This window comes from Siniperca chuatsi, linkage group LG21, assembly GCF_020085105.1.
Source record: "Siniperca chuatsi isolate FFG_IHB_CAS linkage group LG21, ASM2008510v1, whole genome shotgun sequence".
Taxonomy (NCBI): domain Eukaryota; kingdom Metazoa; phylum Chordata; class Actinopteri; order Centrarchiformes; family Sinipercidae; genus Siniperca; species Siniperca chuatsi.
This window is the reverse complement of record NC_058062.1, coordinates 110,511-131,823: the sequence shown is the minus strand read 5'-3', so window position 1 is coordinate 131,823 and position 21,313 is coordinate 110,511. Positions and strand designations below refer to the sequence as shown.

Below are 21,313 nucleotides of genomic sequence, written 5' to 3'. Positions count from 1 at the left end.
TTTATTATACAGTAATATGAATATGCATTATTCATACTGATGCGTTAGTTTGTACGCAGTATGTTACTGTTATAACTTTGGGTAGATTATACTTTATACTTTTCTCACGCTGGATGTTTACAGTAGTCGTTTATATGTATTTTTTCTGTTTCGTATTTTTTTCATTTTCGTTTCCTGTCTGTGTGACAGTGCGGTGATGCAGCAGGTTACCATGGCAACATCAGTCTCCTCTCCCAGCATGCACCAGCAGCAGAGCGACCCCAGTCAAACAGCGGCAGCAGGTGGGAAGTGCAGCAGGGTGGAGCAGCAGACAGACGGCCAGCAGCAAGGAGGTAAGACACTGAAACATACATCACCTGTCTGTCTCTCTGTCTCTGTCTGTCTCTGTCTGTCCTTCACCTGTCCGTCTCTCTCCCTGTCTGTCTTCTCCTCCTCTGTCTCTTTGTTTCTGCTCCATGTGTCTCTGCCGCCCCGCTGTCTGCAGGCTCGGAGGCGGCAGAAGCGTCAGACGCGTGCAGCGGTATTTTTCCGCTCTGTGACCGCCTGTCACCACCCGGTTCACCGCTCCGCGCGCCGCTCCGCTGCCGCCTGTAAGCCTGCAGGCTAATGCGGTTTCAGATCAAACACACAGAGACAGGGAGGGTAACGTGACCGTGCGCGTGCTCGTGTGTCAGGGCGGATGATTGACAGGTGGAGGTATCAGTAGATTTTAATAGAAACTGAATTTATTGTGTTGGTTGCTGCATCATCATGGAGGACTTACTCTGTTACTGAGCATGCTCACTGACTCCTCCTCTCTTCCTCCTCTCCTCTTCACCTCCTCCTCCTCCTCCTCCTCCTCTCTTCCTCCTCTCCTCTCCTCTCCACCTCCTCATCTCCTCCTCCTCCTCCTCTCTTCCTCCTCTCCTCTCCTCTCCTCTCCACCTCCTCATCTCCTCCTCCTCTCTTCCTCCTCTTCCTCCTCCTCTTCACGTCCTCCTCCTCCTCATCATCTCCTCCTCCTCTCTTCCACCTCTCCTCTCCTCTTCACCTCCTCCTCCTCCTCCTCTCTTCCTCCTCTCCTCTCCTCTTCACCTCCTCCTCCTCTTGATCTCCTCCTCTTCTCCTCACTCCTCTGTAGGAGCGATGATGGATGGATACTCTGCCCCAGATGGCCCCGCCCAGGAAGCGCAGAGCATGATGGGAGGTTGGTGTCACTGTGGATGGAGGGGGCGGGGGGGGGGGGGGGGGGTGGAGACTAAAGTCTCTGAACAAGTTCTGAGCCGATCAACATGTTATTGATTATTAACACGAGTTAAGATCAAAGAGATTAAAGCCGCAGACTGCTAATCAGTCTGTTAGCCATTTAGCCCTTTTTAGCTAATCAATAAAAAGGGAGAAGGGCAGTAGTGATCAAAATGGAGCTGATCAGATCTCAGACTGAAGCTTCATATTAACTTCTGATTAACCGTAGATCACGTTCGAACACGACGCCTGTAGATTCACACGAAGACGAGATTAATGTCCAGTATGCACGTTTCCTGTTCATGTGGACACCGACTGTTGTGAACTCAGACAGGTGGAGAGAGACAGACAGACAGGTGGAGAGAGACAGACAGACTGAGGAGACAGAAAGGTGGAGAGAGACAGACAGACAGGTGGAGAGAGACAGACAGACTGAGGAGACAGACAGGTGGAGAGAGACAGACAGACAGGTGGAGAGAGACAGACAGACTGAGGAGACAGGTAGAGTGTGGAGACAGACATGTGGAGACAGACAGTTAGACAGACAGGTGGAGAGAGATAGACAGACTGAGGAGACAGACAGACAGACTGAGGAGACAGACAGGTAGAGTGTGGAGACAGACAGGTGGAGAGAGACAGACAGACAGGTGGAGAGAGACAGACAGACTGTCCACAGACAGGTAGAGACAGACAGACAGACTGGACACAGACAGGTGGAGACAGACTGAGGAGACAGACAGGTGGAAACAGACAGACAGATGGAGAGAGACAGACTGTGGAGACAGACAGGTAGAGTGTGGAGACAGACAGGTGGAGAGAGACAGACAGACTGAGGAGACAGACAGGTAGAGTTTGGAGACAGACAGACAGGTAGAGACAGACAGACTGACTGGACACAGACAGGTAGAGACAGACAGACTGGAGACAGACAAAGACAGACAGGTGGAGAGAGACAGACAGACTGGACACAGACAGGTGGAGACAGACTGAGGAGACAGACAGGTGGAAACAGACAGACAGATGGAGAGAGACAGACAGACTGTGGAGACAGACAGGTAGAGACAGACAGACAGGTAGCGTGTGGAGACAGACAGACAGGTAGAGACAGACAGACAGACTGGACACAGACAGGTGGAGAGAGACAGACAGACTGAGGAGACAGACAGGTAGAGTGTGGAGACAGACAGGTGGAGACAGAGAGACAGACAGGTGGAGAGAGACAGACAGACTGAGGAGACAGACAAGTAGAGTGTGGAGACAGACAGGTGGAGACAGAGAGACAGGTGGAGAGAGACAGACAGACTGAGGAGACAGACAGGTAGAGTGTGGAGACAGACAGGTGGAGACAGAGAGACAGGTGGAGAGAGACAGACAGACTGAGGAGACACACAGGTAGAGTGTGGAGACAGACAGGTGGAGACAGACAGACAGACAGGTGGAGAGAGACAGACAGACTGAGGAGACAGACAGGTGGAAACAGACAGACAGATGGAGAGAGACAGACTGTGGAGACAGACAGGTAGAGTGTGGAGACAGACAGACAGGTAGAGACAGACAGACAGACTGGACACAGACAGGTGGAGCGAGACAGACAGACTGAGGTGACAGACAGGTAGAGACAGACAGATAGGTAGAGTGTGGAGACAGACAGACTGGAGACAGACAAAGACAGACAGGTGGAGAGAGACAGGCAGACTGAGGAGACAGACAGGTGGATAGAGATAGACAGACTGGACACAGACAGGTGGAGACAGACTGAGGAGACAGACAGGTGGAAACAGACAGACAGATGGAGAGAGACAGACAGACAGGTGGAGAGAGACAGACAGACTGAGGAGACAGACAGGTGGAGAGAGACAGACAGACAGGTGGAGAGAGACAGACAGACTGAGGAGACAGACAGGTGGAAACAGACAGACAGATGGAGAGAGACAGACTGTGGAGACAGACAGGTAGAGTGTGGAGACAGACAGGTGGAGAGAGACAGACAGACTGAGGAGACAGACAGGTAGAGTGTGGAGACAGACAGACAGGTAGAGACAGACAGACAGACTGGACACAGACAGGTAGAGACAGACAGATAGGTAGAGACAGACAGACTGGAGACAGACAAAGACAGACAGGTGGAGAGAGACAGACAGACTGGACACAGACAGGTGGAGACAGACTGAGGAGACAGACAGGTGGAAACAGACAGACAGGTGGAGAGAGACAAACAGGCTGTGGAGACAGACAGACAGACTGAGGAGACACACAGGTAGAGTGTGGAGACAGACAGGTGGAGACAGACAGACAGACAGGTGGAGAGAGACAGACAGACTGAGGAGACAGACAGGTGGAAACAGACAGACAGATGGAGAGAGACAGACTGTGGAGACAGACAGGTAGAGTGTGGAGACAGACAGACAGGTAGAGACAGACAGACAGACTGAGGTGACAGACAGGTAGAGACAGACAGATAGGTAGAGTGTGGAGACAGACAGACTGGAGACAGACAAAGACAGACAGGTGGAGAGAGACAGGCAGACTGAGGAGACAGACAGGTGGATAGAGATAGACAGACTGGACACAGACAGGTGGAGACAGACTGAGGAGACAGACAGGTGGAAACAGACAGACAGATGGAAAGAGACAGACAGACTGAGGAGACAGACAGGTGGAGAGAGACAGACAGACAGGTGGAGAGAGACAGACAGATGGAGAGAGACAGACTGTGGAGACAGACAGGTAGAGTGTGGAGACAGACAGGTGGAGAGAGACAGACAGACTGAGGAGACAGACAGGTAGAGTGTGGAGACAGACAGACAGGTAGAGACAGACAGACAGACTGGACACAGACAGGTAGAGACAGACAGATAGGTAGAGACAGACAGGTGGAGACAGACAAAGACAGACAGGTGGAGAGAGACAGACAGACTGGACACAGACAGGTGGAGACAGACTGAGGAGACAGACAGGTGGAAACAGACAGACAGATGGAGAGAGACAGACAGACTGTGGAGACAGACAGGTAGAGACAGACAGGCAGGTAGAGTGTGGAGACAGACAGACAGGTAGAGACAGACAGACAGACTGGACACAGACAGGTGGAGAGAGACAGACAGACTGAGGAGACAGACAGGTAGAGTGTGGAGACAGACAGGTGGAGACAGAGAGACAGACAGGTGGAGAGAGACAGACAGACTGAGGAGACAGACAGGTAGAGTGTGGAGACAGACAGGTGGAGACAGAGAGACAGGTGGAGAGAGACAGACAGACTGAGGAGACACACAGGTAGAGTGTGGAGACAGACAGGTGGAGACAGACAGACAGACAGGTGGAGAGAGACAGACAGACTGAGGAGACAGACAGGTGGAAACAGACAGACAGATGGAGAGAGACAGACTGTGGAGACAGACAGGTAGAGTGTGGAGACAGACAGACAGGTAGAGACAGACAGACAGACTGGACACAGACAGGTGGAGCGAGACAGACAGACTGAGGTGACAGACAGGTAGAGACAGACAGATAGGTAGAGTGTGGAGACAGACAGACTGGAGACAGACAAAGACAGACAGGTGGAGAGAGACAGGCAGACTGAGGAGACAGACAGGTGGATAGAGATAGACAGACTGGACACAGACAGGTGGAGACAGACTGAGGAGACAGACAGGTGGAAACAGACAGACAGATGGAGAGAGACAGACAGACAGGTGGAGAGAGACAGACAGACTGAGGAGACAGACAGGTGGAAACAGACAGACAGATGGAGAGAGACAGACTGTGGAGACAGACAGGTAGAGTGTGGAGACAGACAGGTGGAGAGAGACAGACAGACTGAGGAGACAGACAGGTAGAGTGTGGAGACAGACAGACAGGTAGAGACAGACAGACAGACTGGACACAGACAGGTAGAGACAGACAGATAGGTAGAGACAGACAGACTGGAGACAGACAAAGACAGACAGGTGGAGAGAGACAGACAGACTGGACACAGACAGGTGGAGACAGACTGAGGAGACAGACAGGTGGAAACAGACAGACAGGTGGAGAGAGACAAACAGGCTGTGGAGACAGACAGACAGACTGAGGAGACACACAGGTAGAGTGTGGAGACAGACAGGTGGAGACAGACAGACAGACAGGTGGAGAGAGACAGACAGACTGAGGAGACAGACAGGTGGAAACAGACAGACAGATGGAGAGAGACAGACTGTGGAGACAGACAGGTAGAGTGTGGAGACAGACAGACAGGTAGAGACAGACAGACAGACTGAGGTGACAGACAGGTAGAGACAGACAGATAGGTAGAGTGTGGAGACAGACAGACTGGAGACAGACAAAGACAGACAGGTGGAGAGAGACAGGCAGACTGAGGAGACAGACAGGTGGATAGAGATAGACAGACTGGACACAGACAGGTGGAGACAGACTGAGGAGACAGACAGGTGGAAACAGACAGACAGGTGGAGAGAGACAGACAGACTGAGGAGACAGACAGGTGGAAACAGACAGACAGATGGAGAGAGACAGACTGTGGAGACAGACAGGTAGAGTGTGGAGACAGACAGGTGGAGAGAGACAGACAGACTGAGGAGACAGACAGGTAGAGTGTGGAGACAGACAGACAGGTAGAGACAGACAGACAGACTGGACACAGACAGGTAGAGACAGACAGATAGGTAGAGACAGACAGACTGGAGACAGACAAAGACAGACAGGTGGAGAGAGACAGACAGACTGGACACAGACAGGTGGAGACAGACTGAGGAGACAGACAGGTGGAAACAGACAGACAGGTGGAGAGAGACAAACAGGCTGTGGAGACAGACAGACAGACTGAGGAGACACACAGGTAGAGTGTGGAGACAGACAGGTGGAGACAGACAGACAGACAGGTGGAGAGAGACAGACAGACTGAGGAGACAGACAGGTGGAAACAGACAGACAGATGGAGAGAGACAGACTGTGGAGACAGACAGGTAGAGTGTGGAGACAGACAGACAGGTAGAGACAGACAGACAGACTGAGGTGACAGACAGGTAGAGACAGACAGATAGGTAGAGTGTGGAGACAGACAGACTGGAGACAGACAAAGACAGACAGGTGGAGAGAGACAGGCAGACTGAGGAGACAGACAGGTGGATAGAGATAGACAGACTGGACACAGACAGGTGGAGACAGACTGAGGAGACAGACAGGTGGAAACAGACAGACAGATGGAGAGAGACAGACAGACTGAGGAGACAGACAGGTGGAGAGAGACAGACAGACAGGTGGAGAGAGACAGACAGACTGAGGAGACAGACAGGTGGAAACAGACAGACAGATGGAGAGAGACAGACTGTGGAGACAGACAGGTAGAGTGTGGAGACAGACAGACAGGTAGAGACAGACAGACAGACTGGACACAGACAGGTAGAGACAGACAGATAGGTAGAGACAGACAGACTGGAGACAGACAAAGACAGACAGGTGGAGAGAGACAGACAGACTGGACACAGACAGGTGGAGACAGACTGAGGAGACAGACAGGTGGAAACAGACAGACAGATGGAGAGAGACAGACAGACTGAGGAGACAGACAGGTAGAGTGTGGAGACAGACAGACAGGTAGAGACAGACAGACTGAGGAGACAGACAGGTAGAGTGTGGAGACAGACAGACAGGTAGAGACAGACAGACAGACTGGACACAGACAGGTAGAGACAGACAGATAGGTAGAGACAGACAGACTGGAGACAGACAAAGACAGACAGGTGGAGAGAGACAGACAGACTGGACACAGACAGGTGGAGACAGACTGAGGAGACAGACAGGTGGAAACAGACAGACAGGTGGAGAGAGACAAACAGACTGTGGAGACAGACAGGTAGAGACAGACAGACAGGTGGAGACAGACAGACAGGTGGAGAGAGACAGACAGACTGAGGAGACACACAGGTAGTGTGTGGAGACAGACAGGTGGAGACAGAGAGACAGGTGGAGAGAGACAGACAGACTGAGGAGACAGACAGGTGGATAGAGATAGACAGACTGGACACAGACAGGTGGAGACAGACTGAGGAGACAGACAGGTGGAAACAGACAGACAGATGGAGAGAGACAGACTGTGGAGACAGACAGGTAGAGTGTGGAGACAGACAAACAGGTAGAGACAGACAGACAGACTGGACACAGACAGGTGGAGAGAGACAGACAGACTGAGGAGACAGACAGGTGGAAACAGACAGACAGACTGGACACAGACAGGTGGAGAGAGACAGACAGACTGAGGTGACAGACAGGTAGAGTGTGGAGACAGACAGGTGGAGCGAGAGAGACAGACTGAGGTGACAGACAGGTAGAGACAGACAGTTAGGTAGAGTGTGGAGACAGACAAAGACAGACAGGTGGAGAGAGACAGACAGACTGAGGAGACAGACAGGTAGAGTGTGGAGACAGACAGGTGGAGACAGACAGACAGATGGAGAGAGACAGACTGTGGAGACAGACAGGTAGAGTGTGGAGACAGACAGACAGGTAGAGACAGACAGACAGACTGGACACAGACAGGTGGAGAGAGACAGACAGACTGAGGTGACAGACAGGTAGAGACAGACAGATAGGTAGAGTGTGGAGACAGACAAAGACAGACAGGTGGAGAGAGACAGACAGACTGAGGTGACAGACAGGTAGAGACAGACAGATAGGTAGAGTGTGGAGACAGACAAAGACAGACAGGTGGAGAGAGACAGACAGACTGAGGAGACAGACAGGTAGAGTGTGGAGACAGACAGTTAGACAGACAGGTGGAGAGAGACAGACAGACTGAGGAGACAGACAGGTAGAGTGTGGAGACAGACAGTTAGACAGACAGGTGGAGAGAGACAGACAGACTGAGGAGACAGACAGACAGACTGAGGAGACAGACAGGTAGAGTGTGGAGACAGACAGGTGGAGAATCGTTCAGTGTCTCCTCCTCGTCCTCCTCAGCTTGTTTATGGAAGTCTCTCAGTGTCTCCTGTTACCGTTAGCAACTACTTTAACAAAAAACATCCTTGTTACCATGGTGACGTGCTAAAATACATCCAGTCAATATGTTTAGTTTGTATGTTTGTTCTCAGTGTTTGTGTTCATCTCCTCCTTCTACTCCTCCTATTGTCTCCTCTTCCTCCTTCATCATCTTCTCTCTCCTCTCCTCCTCCACTTCCTTGTCTTCCTGTCTCCTCCTCCACCCTCAGACCCCGACTCTGCCAGTTTTCTGGACAAACTTTCAAAAGGAAGCAGAGTGGAGGAGGAGGAGGTGAAGGAGGAGCAAGAAGATGGAGGTAAACTGATGAGGAGCAGCTCTGAGGAGCAGCCAGAGGGGTGGGATGAGGAGGAGAAAGAGGGGAGATCCATGATGAAGAAAGAGGAGGAAGAGGAGCAACTAGGAGATGAAGAGAAAGAGAAGGAGGTGGAGAAGAAAGACGAGGGGCAGCCAGATACTCCCTGCTCCTCCATCACACCTCCTCCTTTACAACAGGAGCAGGGAGAAGCTGACGAAGAGGAGGAGGAAGAAATGATGGATAAAGAAGAAGAGGAGGTGACGGAGGAGAAAGGAGTTGTGATGAAGAAAAAGGAGGAGCAGCTCGAAGGACGAGATGGAGAGATGGAGGAGAAGAAACAGAGGGAAGGTCAGGCAGAAACTCCCTGTTCCTCCATCACACCTCCTCCTAACGAAAGAGGAGCTGACAAAGAGGAGGAGGAAAAAATGATTGACAGAGAGAAAGAGGAAGTGACGGAGGAGGAGGGGGTGATGGAGCAGGAGGAGTCCTCAGAGCTCCACCCTCCCCCAGAGATTAAAAAAACAAGCAGCAGCTCAGAGCCTCCTGCTGAGGAGCAGCTGGACGTCCAGGAGGAGAAAACACTGATCCACCCATCAGCTCCCGCCCCTCCATCCTCTGAAGACCAGCAGGTCCCCGCTGATAAAACAAACGCTCCCCTGACCAACGGTGTCGTCCGCAAAGAGAAGAGACGTTTGATTTCTACTGCAGCTCCTCCCTCCAGAACCAAAGCTCCACCCACAGGAGCTGCCTCAGTGAGGAAAACAAGCACCTCCTCCTCTCCAAAACAGACTGTTCCACCCAAGAAAACGAGCGCGCCTCCTCCTCTTAAGAAAGGTCTGTCATTCTGAACCTCCTCCTTCACCTCCTCCTTCTTCTTTCTCCTCTTCCTCTTTATTTTTCTCCTCCTCCTCCTCTGTGTCATGTTTCTGGACGTTAAAGGAACATTTCATGTTTTTGTCTCTTGTTTTGAAAGTGACACAGACTGGACGCTTCCTGTTGACCTCTGCGTGACCTTATGGTTGTCATGGAAACAGGATGACCCCCCCGACCTTTGACCTCTGCTTATATTTCCTGTTTGCTGCCCTCCAACATGTTTCTGTTTATTGTTGATGTTCTTGTTTTTCTCTGCAGATAAACACACACATCACTTAGTCATCAATAATAATTCACTTCCTCTTCTTCTTGTTACATCACTTCCTTTCCTTCTTGTTACATCACTTCCTTTTCTTCTTGTTACATCACTTCCTTTCCTTCTTGTTACATCACTTCCTTTCCTTCTTGTTACGTCACTTTGGCTGTGTTCGGAATCGCATACTAACGTACTCTTCACCCTAAGTACGACGTCAAACTGAGTATGTAATGCGTTCCAACTGCAGAGTTTGTGGATGTTGTGTATGTGAGAAATGCCCGGATGTAAAGATGTAAATATTAGCAAGAATTTCTGAGTATTCGCTGTGAGCTTACTGCACATACTCAACCGCCCCACAATGCATTGCGTCTCTTCAGACTGTCCAATGGCGGGCTGCGAGGCAGATGGCCTAGCACCTCACTGTAGTTTCTTTTACAGTTTTCGTGCTATTTCGTCACTTAATTTTTGAGGCGAGAAATCAACTGTGTAGATTTCGAATATTGGCAGTTTTAAGAAAACGGATGGAGAATCGAAAAAGTGCTCCAACATTTTCAGAGTTGAGATGCTCCACAAGCGCCTGCAGGGCAGCTAGCTAGCCAGCCGGCCAGCAGGCAGTATGCAGTACATACTTATCGAGAATGTACTGCACTAACAGACTGTACGTTAGTATGTGATTTTGACACAGCCTCCCTCTTCTTCTTCTTGTTACGTTACTTCCTCCTTCTGTTTCTTCTTCTTTTGTTCAGAAAAAGCAGCTGTGAAGGAACCTGCTGAAGAAGCTATGAAGGTAAAATCAACAATTCAATTTGTTGTCTCTTGTTGTTGCAAACACTGGTATTACCAGGTACTATCACTGTGTATATATATATATATATATATATATATGTGTGTGTGTGTGTGTGTGTTTGTGTGTGTGTATATGTGTATATATACACAGTGGTGTGCCCCCTTGCTGATTTCTTATTTTTTTGCATGTTTGTCACTTAAATGTTTCAGATCATCAAACAAATTTAAATATTAGTCAAAGATAACACAAGTAAACACAAAATGCAGTTTTTAAATGAAGGTTGTTATTATTAAGGGAAAACTAAATCCAAACCTACATGGCCCTGTGTGAAAAAGTGATTGCCCCCTAAACCTAATAACTGGTTGCTCCACCCTTAGCAGCAACAACTGCAATCAAGCGTTTGCGATAACTTGCAGTGAGTCTTTTACAGCGCTGTGGAGGAATTTTGGCCCACTCATCTTTGCAGAATTGTTGTAATTCAGCCACATTGGAGGGTTTTCGAGCATGAACTGCCTTTTTAAGGTCATGATGCAGCATCTCAATAGGATTCAGGTCAGGACTCTGACTAGGCCACTCCAAAGTCTTCGTTTTGTTCCTCTTCAGCCATTCAGAGGTGGACTTGCTGGTGTGTTTTGGATCATTGTCCTGCTGCAGAACCCAAGTTTGCTTCAGCTTGAGGACACGAACAGATGGCCGGATGTTCTTCAGGAGTTTTTGTAGACAGCAGAATTCATGGTTCCATTTATCACAGCAAGTCTTCCAGGTCCTGAAGCAGCAAAACAGTCCCAGACCATCACACTACCACCACCATATTTTACTGTTGGTATGATGTTCTTTTTCTGAAATGCAGTGTTACCTTTACGCCAGATGTAATGGGACACACACCTTCCAAAAAGTTAAACTTTTGTCTCGTCAGTCCACAGAGTATTTTCCCAGAAGTCTTGGGGATCATCAAGATGTTTTCTGGCAAAAATGAGACGAGCCTTAATGTTTTTTTGCTCAGCAGTGGTTTGTGTCGCCATTTGCCCAGTCTCTTTCTTATGGTGGAGTCATGAACACTGACCTTAACTGAGGCAAGTGAGGCCTGCAGTTCTTTGGATGTTGTTGTGGGATCTCTGAATGGCTGAAGAAGAACAAAGTGAAGACTTTGGAGTGGCCTAGTCAAAGCCCTGACCAGAGTTCTATTGAGATGCTGTGGCATGACCTTAAAAAGGCAGTTCATGCTCGAAAACCCTCCAATGTGGCTGAATTACAACAATTCTGCAAAGATACTTACTATATTAGTAAGTCACAGGACTTTCGGGGGACCAGGGTTCAAATCCCCCTTGGGGCGCATTGAGCAATGACGATCATCCAGTGTGGGTCCTTAGGCAAGACCCTTCACTACTGCCTACCTCATGCAATGATGATGAGTGACGATGAAAGATATGAGATGCCGGCTCAGACGTCGCCCAGCCAAACAAGGTCTGCATCAGGTGCTGGGGATCCAGAGCACCGTGATGAAAAATGGGCTACTGGAACAAGACGGAGAGGGGTGCACAGGATGTGGGATGTGGGATGAATGGTTACTTCGAAACCCACAATCAAGGCTTACAGCGAAGCAACTAGTAGCTCAGTGTTCCCAACTGATCACAACTTAAGATTGACGAGATACAACACAACTACGGCTACGGCAAGGGAGAGCCAGGACAACAAGTCAGAGGGGAGCCAGCGGCCGCTCCCCAACCATAGATTGGGTACAAAGCCCCAACAAGTGCAATCACGCTGAACGAGGCAGCGACTGACCTGAAAGATAAGATCATGGCGAGAATAAATGCAAGGCAACCCCCGACGGCAATTACAACGGCTAAGTGAAGTACCATCAGAAAGTCTCCTAGAAGATGTGAATGCAGCATTGAGAGCGATCCCTACCAGCCCCTACCATAACCATCACCGAAACCAATGAGCTGATATACAATTCAGCAGCAGTGATCCTCAAGATGCTTGGCTATAAGAGCAACCATGGGAGACAGTACCCACCATGGAAACAAAGGCTGGAGGCTAAAATCAAGGAGACACGGAGAGAAGTGAGCCAACTGACAGAGGCTGAGAGAGGTGCAATGAGAAAGCAAGTACCCAAGAGGTACAACCAGATGCCCATACCTGAAGCACTTGAAACTGCCAAACAAAGGCTCCAAGCCTTGGCCAGCCGCCTAAAGAGATACACGAGAGATAATGAAGCCAGAAGAATAAACCGGCTGTTCGCAACCCAACCTGCAAAAGTGTACACTCAATGGCAGGGTCATAGCAGCAGAGCAAACCCACCAAGGCTGGAAACTGAACAGTACTGGAAAAGTAAATGGGAGAGGTAGGCATCACACAACAGCGATGCACAGTGGCTGGTGGCTCTGAGAGAATCCAATTACCATCACAGTGGCAGACATCCAAGAAAGAGTCTCAGGTATGAAGAACTGGACAGCACCGGGCCCTGACAGGATCCACACCTACTGGCTAAAGAAGCTCACTGCACTCTACGAGCGCCTAGCAGCACAAATGAACCAGCTGCTAAGGGATGGGACGCACCCTGAATGGCTTACCGAAGGGCGTACAATCCTGATCCTTAAGGATCCCTCAAAGGGTACAGTCCCATCCAACTATCGGCCAATAACCAGCATCATCGTGGCTAAGATAAGTGGGCACATGGATCAATACATGAGCAAAGCACAGAAGGGCATCGGCAAAGAAACCAGATGAGCCAAACACCAACTCCTGGTTGACAGAACAGTCACCCAAGACTGCAGAACCCGACACACCAACCTGTGCACTGCCTGGATTGATTACAAGAAAGCATATGACTCAATGCTGCACACATGGATCACTGAATGCTTGAGAGACTTCATTGCAAACTCGATGACTCTACCTGAGTGTATTTAAGCCTGTGTGTTTCCTTTGTTCGGTGTCAGATCGTCATTGTACCTTGTGTCAAGCGTCCCAACCGTTGTTTCCTGTGCTTGTGTATCATTGTACTGTGTTTGTTCACCTGGATCTCACCTGCTCTTCTGGTTATTGGACTTCTGCGTGTTTTGGACTTGGGATTGTTGGCCTACTCCTTACAGATTTGTTGCCTTTGTTTATGGACTGTTATTCCCAGGTTTTGCTCTCTGCCTGCCAGTTGTCCATGTAAGCCTTTTGGTGTCTGTGTTTTGGGTCCAAAACCTTGTTTCTCCTGCTACCTGCTTGACAAACCGCACCAAGAAGACCTTTGGAGCAAAGATGCAGATGTCATTTTATGTGTCTGAGTAGTGGGTGGAATTTGCAACCCACCTGCCTATTTTGGTGACTTTTGGGTCTTAAGGTTTTTGCTGCACGAAAACTTCAGAACATTAAGAAAGAAGAATAATAAAAACAAACAATGGGGCCCTAATGATTTATGATAATAATAATAATAATAATAATAATAACGTGCTTGTGTTTCAGGCTTCCAGGACAGCAGGGGGCGCCAAAGCAGCCAAGATGATCTCAGCCAAGAGTACAGGTACAACACTACACCAGCTCAACCAGTAACGCCAGTTCAACCAGTCTGACCCAGTTAACCTGGCTGTCTGTCCACCTGTCTGTCTCTCCAACTGTCCGTCTGTCAGAGTCAGTAGACGGAGTCAGCAGTCCAGGAAGTCGTTCTCCTGCCAGTCGATCATCCACTCCGAACAGAGACGTCAAGAAGGTCTGAACACCTGTCTAACTACCTGTTGACCTCTGTCTGAGTAGTACTGGTATCTGAAGGTTTGAGAGTGGCTGTGGCTCCGGTGCTAGAGCGGGTTGTTTAGTAATCGGAGGGGCGATGATTCGATTCCCGGCTCTGAACATCTGTGCCGTCGCCGTGTGTGTGGCTTTGGATAGGAAGCACAGTATCGCTCCTGATGAGCAGTTGGCACCTTGCATGGCAGCCTCTGCCATCAGTGTATGAATGTATGTGTGAATGTGACAAGTGTTGTAAAGTGCATTGAGTGGTCGGTAGACCAGAAAAGGGCTGTATAGATACAAGTCCATCCATCCATAGTACCAGCTAGTACTAACTCGACTGGCTTTCTGCCTTCGCTTCACTCACTCTTGCAGCGTCGTCCAATCCTTGTCTGTTTTTAACAACATGGATACCGGACCCTTCAATGAAAATCACTCCCTGAGCACAAACCAATTTAAAAAAAAAAAAGTTTTCTAGAGTCTGTGTTGTGTGTCCCACTGCACATGCTCAGTAGTGTTCCTCCCACTTGGTCAATAGACTTTACATTGCGATGTCACACACTTTAACATGTCTTTTCTAGACCCCCTATATAATATTTTACAAATATAAAACCTTCATGGATTCAAAATTCAGTTATAATGGAATTCTATGGGGAAAATATTTTTAGTTGCAGTACCGTTAGTGACCACTGGCTGAGTGGAAGAGCCGTGTAGCATCTATTAATACACATCAATACATCTATTGACACATCTATCAACACACCTATTATTACATTTATTAACACTTATTAATACATCCATTAATACATCTATTCACACATTTATTAATACATCTATTACTACATATGTTAATACATCTTTTAATAAATGTATTAATCAGTATATCAGTACAGTTATTAATACATCTGTCGGTACATTTATTGATAAATCTTAAAATACATCTATTAGTACGCGCCTGGTTAACAGTCGTTCTCTGAGCTCAGAGTCGGTTTCAGTTCATTTAGTTTAGCAATCAAGTTATCATTGATTATTATTATCTATAATTACCTTCACCTGTCTGTCTTTCCACCACGACCACCTGTGACCATTACAATAGTTTTAATAATCGTACTGGTTTTACTGGTTCTGCTGGTTTTAATTGTTCTATACTGATTCTGCTAGTGTGGTGCTGCTGGTAGCTGGTGGTTATGATCATTTTTATACATGTTCTACTGGTTTATACTGGTCTCGGATGGATTTTATCTGAAGGTTCTACAAGGTTTAACTGCCCTGAGAGTTTTTACTGGTTTTAATTGTTTATCTAGTTCTGTGGGTGTTACTTGTTTTACTGGTTTTACAGGTGGCGGTGGTTCGGACCCCCCCCAGGTCTCCCAGCTCTGCTCGTGGACGGACGCCCCCTCCCCTCCCACCCCATGCCTGACCTCAGCAATGTGAGGTCAAAGGTCGGATCCACGGAGAACCTCAAACACTCACCTGGAGGGGGCAAGGTAACACACATGTTTGCCTTTCTATACTTGTGAGGACCCTTGTTAACATAATGCATTCCCTAGCTGCTAAACCGTCAAAACCAAATGCCTTACCCCAACCTTTACCCTGACCTAAACCTGATTCTAACCTTCTAATCTGAACCTTAAAACCAAGTCTGAACCTTCAAACAGACCTTTCAACGTCTGTCCCAAAATAAGGACTGGCCAAAATGTCACCACTTTCCAAAATGAAAATGTCCTCACTCCCAAGGTCCTCACAAAGTTAGACATACAAGTATACGTGCGCGCACACACACCCACGTTTAACTGTTTGACTCAAAAATTTATGAAGGAAGGAAGAATTAATTAGGAAGATACTGACTCGCACCTGTCTGTCTGTCTGTAGGTTCAGATTGTTCATAAGAAGTTGGATCTCAGTAATGTGACATCAAAGTGTGGCTCCAAAGACAACATCCACCACAAACCAGGTAACACACACACAAACACACAGGTGAGTCTGTGACTCTGCTACTGTGTTGTTATTGTATTAAAATGTACTTGTGTGTTGTGTGTCAGGTGGAGGGAAGTTGGAGATTAAATCAGAGAAGGTGGATTTTAAAGCTGTTCAGTCTAAAGTCGGTTCTCTGGAGAACGTCACTCATGTGCCGGGAGGGGGGAAGAAGAAGGTACGCGCTACTAACACGTTAACAACACGCTAACATACCAGTAACACCAACATATTAAATAAACATCATGTAAATAAATATTCAGATAAAACATCTGTAACAGTGAGCAGGTCGTCCTGCAGGAGGCGCTGCAGCTGGAAGTGAAACAGCCACATGGACATTAATGAATGAAACCAGCTGTGATTCAGCTTCTGTAAACAGCTGGAGGCATTAACACATAAAGGCCGGGTAGTGAAGGTGCCTGAATACTATAATATAATATGTACATTATAATATTGTAATATTAAAGTACATTGTAATAATACTATAATATAATATTATAGCACATTATAATAATGTTGTCAGTCGGCTGGTTGGAGATAAAATGTGTCTCACCTGGAGAGGGTCAGGAGGTGGCAGGAAGTGACACAAAGCTGCAGTCACATGTTTGTTGATGTCAATAAATAAACTTGTTTGGCAACAATATCAAATTCTCACACTTACAAATAAACAAGAAGACTGCAAATATACAATTTGTTAATACCAAGTTGCAATGAGGACAAATACGTTTCAGGCTGCGGATCAATTGACGTCTGCCTGTCTGCTCAGCCACATGTTGCCATCTAGTCTAGAAAGTTACACATATTAAAACACTGAACGCTCATCTTATATTTACAATGAAGGCACAAAAAATAAAGCAGACATAGTCCACACACATAACCTCCTATACAGGCAGAACGTTCATCCCAAACATCCATCCAACTCTCTGCAGTGAACCAGCAAAGTAAATGAGCCAGTTAACCATTCGAAGGAGCTGATTGGCTCCTGACATGCTCGTTAACATGCCGTCCAAACGAGGCGGGCTGCTGTAACTGAACATTATGTGAACTACAAACCTCCTTTCGTAGAAAAGGTTTCAGTCGTAGTCATCTGGACACTGTTTTCAGAATCAAGACGTTTCGGCTCCCATCCGGAAGTCATTCTCAATTGTGAAAAAATTGGACGGGAACTGGAAATTTAAACTACTCTGAGTTACATAAGCATAGTAGAGAGAAGAGTTGGTTTGAACGGGGCGTCAAGGAAGCCATTTTTGTGAAAAAAGAAAACCCCTCTTTGAACAGAAATGGTGGTCTGAGATTTAATCTGCCCAAAGTCTATCAGAGTGTATTATCACCTTGGTCACGCCAATCACATGCTAATCAGGCACTTAGCAGTGATGAAGTAGATGCAGCCAGAGAACAATAGGCCTGATTACTGATTACTGGGCCATCTTGAAACTATTAGGTCAGTTTCAGGTGTAACTAGCTATTAACAGATACTCAGGCAGATTCCTTCCTGAGGGCAGGGCTTATGTAACTCAGAGTAGTTTAAATTTCCAGTTCCCGTCCAATTTTTTCACAATTGAGAATGACTTCCGGATGGGAGCCGAAACGTCTTGATTCTGAAAACAGCGTCCAGACGACTGCGACTGAAACCTTTTCTACGATAGAACACTCCTGGACGAATGAGGGACTACACCGTCCTACAAACCTCCTTAACAGTTCATTAATAGCAAACAAATAACTTAAATTAATCAGTGATTGGAAACAGCATAGCTAGAGAGAGTGGTATCACATGAATGTTGTGGAAATAAACATACTGCATTTATCAAGACAACAGGTAAACATGGAGGAAGTGTTGAGTTTGTATCAACAGGAACTGAAAACAGATCAGAAACTCCTCCTTCTCTCTGCAGGTCAATAGACACTAGTTACACCATCAGATCTCTCTACCCAGAATACACTTTGATCTGATGCATCTTATATATTTTGGATTATTTATATATTTTATATCATAAGTTACAACTTTGCTTAGTTATTCTACTATCGTTTATATTATATTGTTTATATATTTTATAAGTTATATAACTATGTATATACGTTTTATTTATTTTATATTACATACATCACATGTAACTGTTTCTATATGTACTACAGCATAACATATATACTCAGTGTCCACCTTATTAGGAACACCTGTACAGTCTAATGCAGTCCAACTGTTGTTCCATACAGTCGACTGTTATGAACATGTAACTGTATTTATATATTTTACATTTACCATATATATATATATATATATATATATATATATATATATATGTTACAAGTAACTGTCTATATATATTTTAAATTACATTTGTCATATGTAACTATGTTTATATATTAATTACTGTACAGTTTGTCAAATGTAACAATATTTGTATTGATGTGGACAGATTGAGAGTCAGAAACTAAACTTCAGAGAAAATGCCAAAGCTCGAACCGACCACGGTGCTGACATCGTCACCCAGCCTGACTTCTCCCCTCCTCAACTTAGCAACACTTCCTCCCCCGGAAGCCTTAACGCTGCTGAAGCTCCGCCCCTCAACACCCTGGCCGACCAGGTGAGAGATTTACCTGTTCAGACCAAAAAACATGGAAGTCAAACACACACATTAACAAGCAACTTCCTCTTCCTGTCAGGTGTCCACCTCCCTCGCCAAACAAGGCCTGTGATTGGACAACCCTGTGTCTGTAGACCCCGCTCCCTCCTGTTACCATGGAAACTGCCTGATGGAAGAAAGGAAAAAAAATCATTCTGCCCTTTTCTTCATCTAATATCACACAAACAGGATTGGAGAGTTTTTATTAAGTTAAAGTGATTAAATCTGACTTCTGAACGCAGCTCATCCAGATCAACAGCCAATCACAGTTGAGTCAGTCAGGTGTTTAGTCAATACATGAAGCAACACTCAGACAGGTAAGTAAACCCTCCTGGTCTCTGTTTTCTCTCAGAGTCAGAGGAGAAGAGGATTATCAGTTTCATCTTTGTGTGTCCAGTACAGATACATTCAGGATGTGGTTAGCCTAGCTTAGCAGAAAGACTGGAAACGGGGAAACTGCTAGCCTAGCCCTAACCCTCATTCAATTGACTTGTAAATCAGACAACTGGAAGTTGTTGGAGGTGGATTTTTTTCTCTTCTGATGGAACAAGGCTAGCAGTTTCCCCCTGCTTCCAGTCTTTATGCTAAGCTAGGCTAGCAGTTTAACCTTGCATCCAGCCTTTGTGCTAAGCTAGGCTAGTAGATTCCCCCTGCTTCCAGTCTTTGTGCTAAGCTAGGCTAGCAGTTTAACCTTGCATCCAGCCTTTGTGCTAAGCTATGCTAGTAGATTCCCCATGCTTCCAGTCTTTATGCTAAGCTTGGTTTGCTGTTTCCTCATGCATCCTGTCTTTGTGCTAAGCTAGGTTAAACAGTTCCTGGACCTCTCTCTGTGAGGTGAAATTTGAAATTTTAGGGGCCTTTAGTTGGTTCCAGGAGTACTTGAGGAGGTTTTTGGGGTCCTTGAAGAAAGTTGGAGTCCTTGAGGAGGTGCTATAAATCTTGAGGAAGTTCCAGGTAGGGCTGTGGGATACAAACACTGATCATGATAGAAATGTTTCCTCGTTGAGAAAATGTGAAAATTTTAAACTTCGATTACGTGACAACATGCTAACAGCAAATCACATCATAGCAACAAAGCTAATTCTAAACAATTATATAGCAGACCTTCAGCAGGGTGGCTAAGTTAGCCAAACACACCAAATAATGATGTTTTGGTATTAATGTCAGATAGTTAGACAAAGAGATGAGGTCTCACTCTGAGGAAACAGTCAGAACAACCTGAAACTGCTGGAGACAAAAAACAAGGAAACAAGATGTCTGACTTTGGAAAATGATTTTAACTGAAGATTTATTTACACGACCTGCCAATCAAACACTTGGTCATTTTTCAGGTTCTGAATCTAAAGAAACAGAAACATTGATTTAATTGTTATCTTTATTCAATATCGACTAAAAAAATTTCCAGTTCCAGGGGTCCTCGAGAAAGTTGTCAGGATCAGCAAGATGGTTTTCATAAGTTCTTGAGGAGGTTCCATCGGTCTGTGAAACAGTGTTACGTGTCCTTGAAGAGGTTACAAGGTTGTTGAATAAAGTGAAGGGGATCCTGGAGGTTGCTCCAGGAGTCATTGAGGAGATGAAACTGAGATCCATCATCTCGGAGAAAACAGAGAACATGCTAATCCATGCTAACTGATAACTAGCCGGGGCTAGCGTGTTAGTTTTCTTGATTAGCCTGTTAGCTTCCTTCATAAAATCCCTCCAATCATATTAAGTCTCTAATGTCACCTCTCAGCCAATCATCATCTCTTCTGTGTTTCTGAATGCTGATGTGCTGCACCCCACCCCCCATCATCATAAAAAATACCCAGAATGCAGTTTGATACCAGGTGCCAAAACACGGATGTATAATAAGACCTGGATATGGTGCCGCCGCTCAGCCTTGCAGACAATTTTTTTCCAGTGGTCACTCGCGGTATTGCAACGAAAAATTTCCCTACGGCCCACCATTATAAAAGAGACAAAATCTGTGACGTCATCACAGTGTAAAGTCTATGGGCCGAGCAGGAACTCGTGGGCGGGGCCAGCGGGAGAAACACTACTTCCAAATTCAGCTGGCCACAGATCCTGGAAGTAAACCCAGAAGCTAAAAACTTTTTTGGCATATGGGCCAGGCGAGCAATTCTCATCGGAATGAATAGGCGCCATCTTTGTGTCCAGAATCCGGTTCTTATTAAACATCCATGTGCCAAAACCATACTGTTTCTCTCTCTGCTTATCGGCTTGTTGAAGTGCTTTGTACCAATAAAGTTTCTCTTGGATCTGACCTGTTTGTTGTTTGCTGAAAATAAAGTTACATTGTGGCCATGTTTGTACTCACATGTATATTATTATATATCATCTATTATTTATCTATACTAATATACAGCGGCGTGAAAAAGTGATCGCCCCCTAAACCTAATAACTGGTTGCTCCACCCTTAGCAGCAACAACTGCAATCAAGTGTTTGCGATAACTTGCAATGTGCGGTGATCGACTGCAGTCTTTTACAGGTGTAATCATATATTAACAGAAGTGTCATGTGACCGTAGCGTCACTTACCTGGACCAATCAGTGCAGAGCTGCTCTAATTGGC

The 21,313-nt window shown here is 46.6% G+C and overlaps 1 protein-coding gene across 1 annotated transcript; it reads left to right on the top strand.

Moving 5' to 3' along the window:
* The first annotated feature begins 181 nt into the window (after positions 1-181).
* On the top strand, positions 182-21,045 carry maptb (microtubule-associated protein tau b). Its single transcript, XM_044181441.1, is given in 12 exon segments — positions 182-332; positions 1,121-1,186; positions 8,427-9,347; positions 10,389-10,429; positions 13,886-13,943; positions 14,050-14,129; positions 15,486-15,550; positions 15,552-15,633; positions 16,019-16,100; positions 16,189-16,298; positions 18,535-18,702; positions 18,782-21,045. Coding segments are annotated over 12 exon segments (1,842 nt in total). The 5' UTR covers positions 182-196; the 3' UTR covers positions 18,815-21,045.
* The last annotated feature ends 268 nt before the right edge of the window (positions 21,046-21,313 follow it).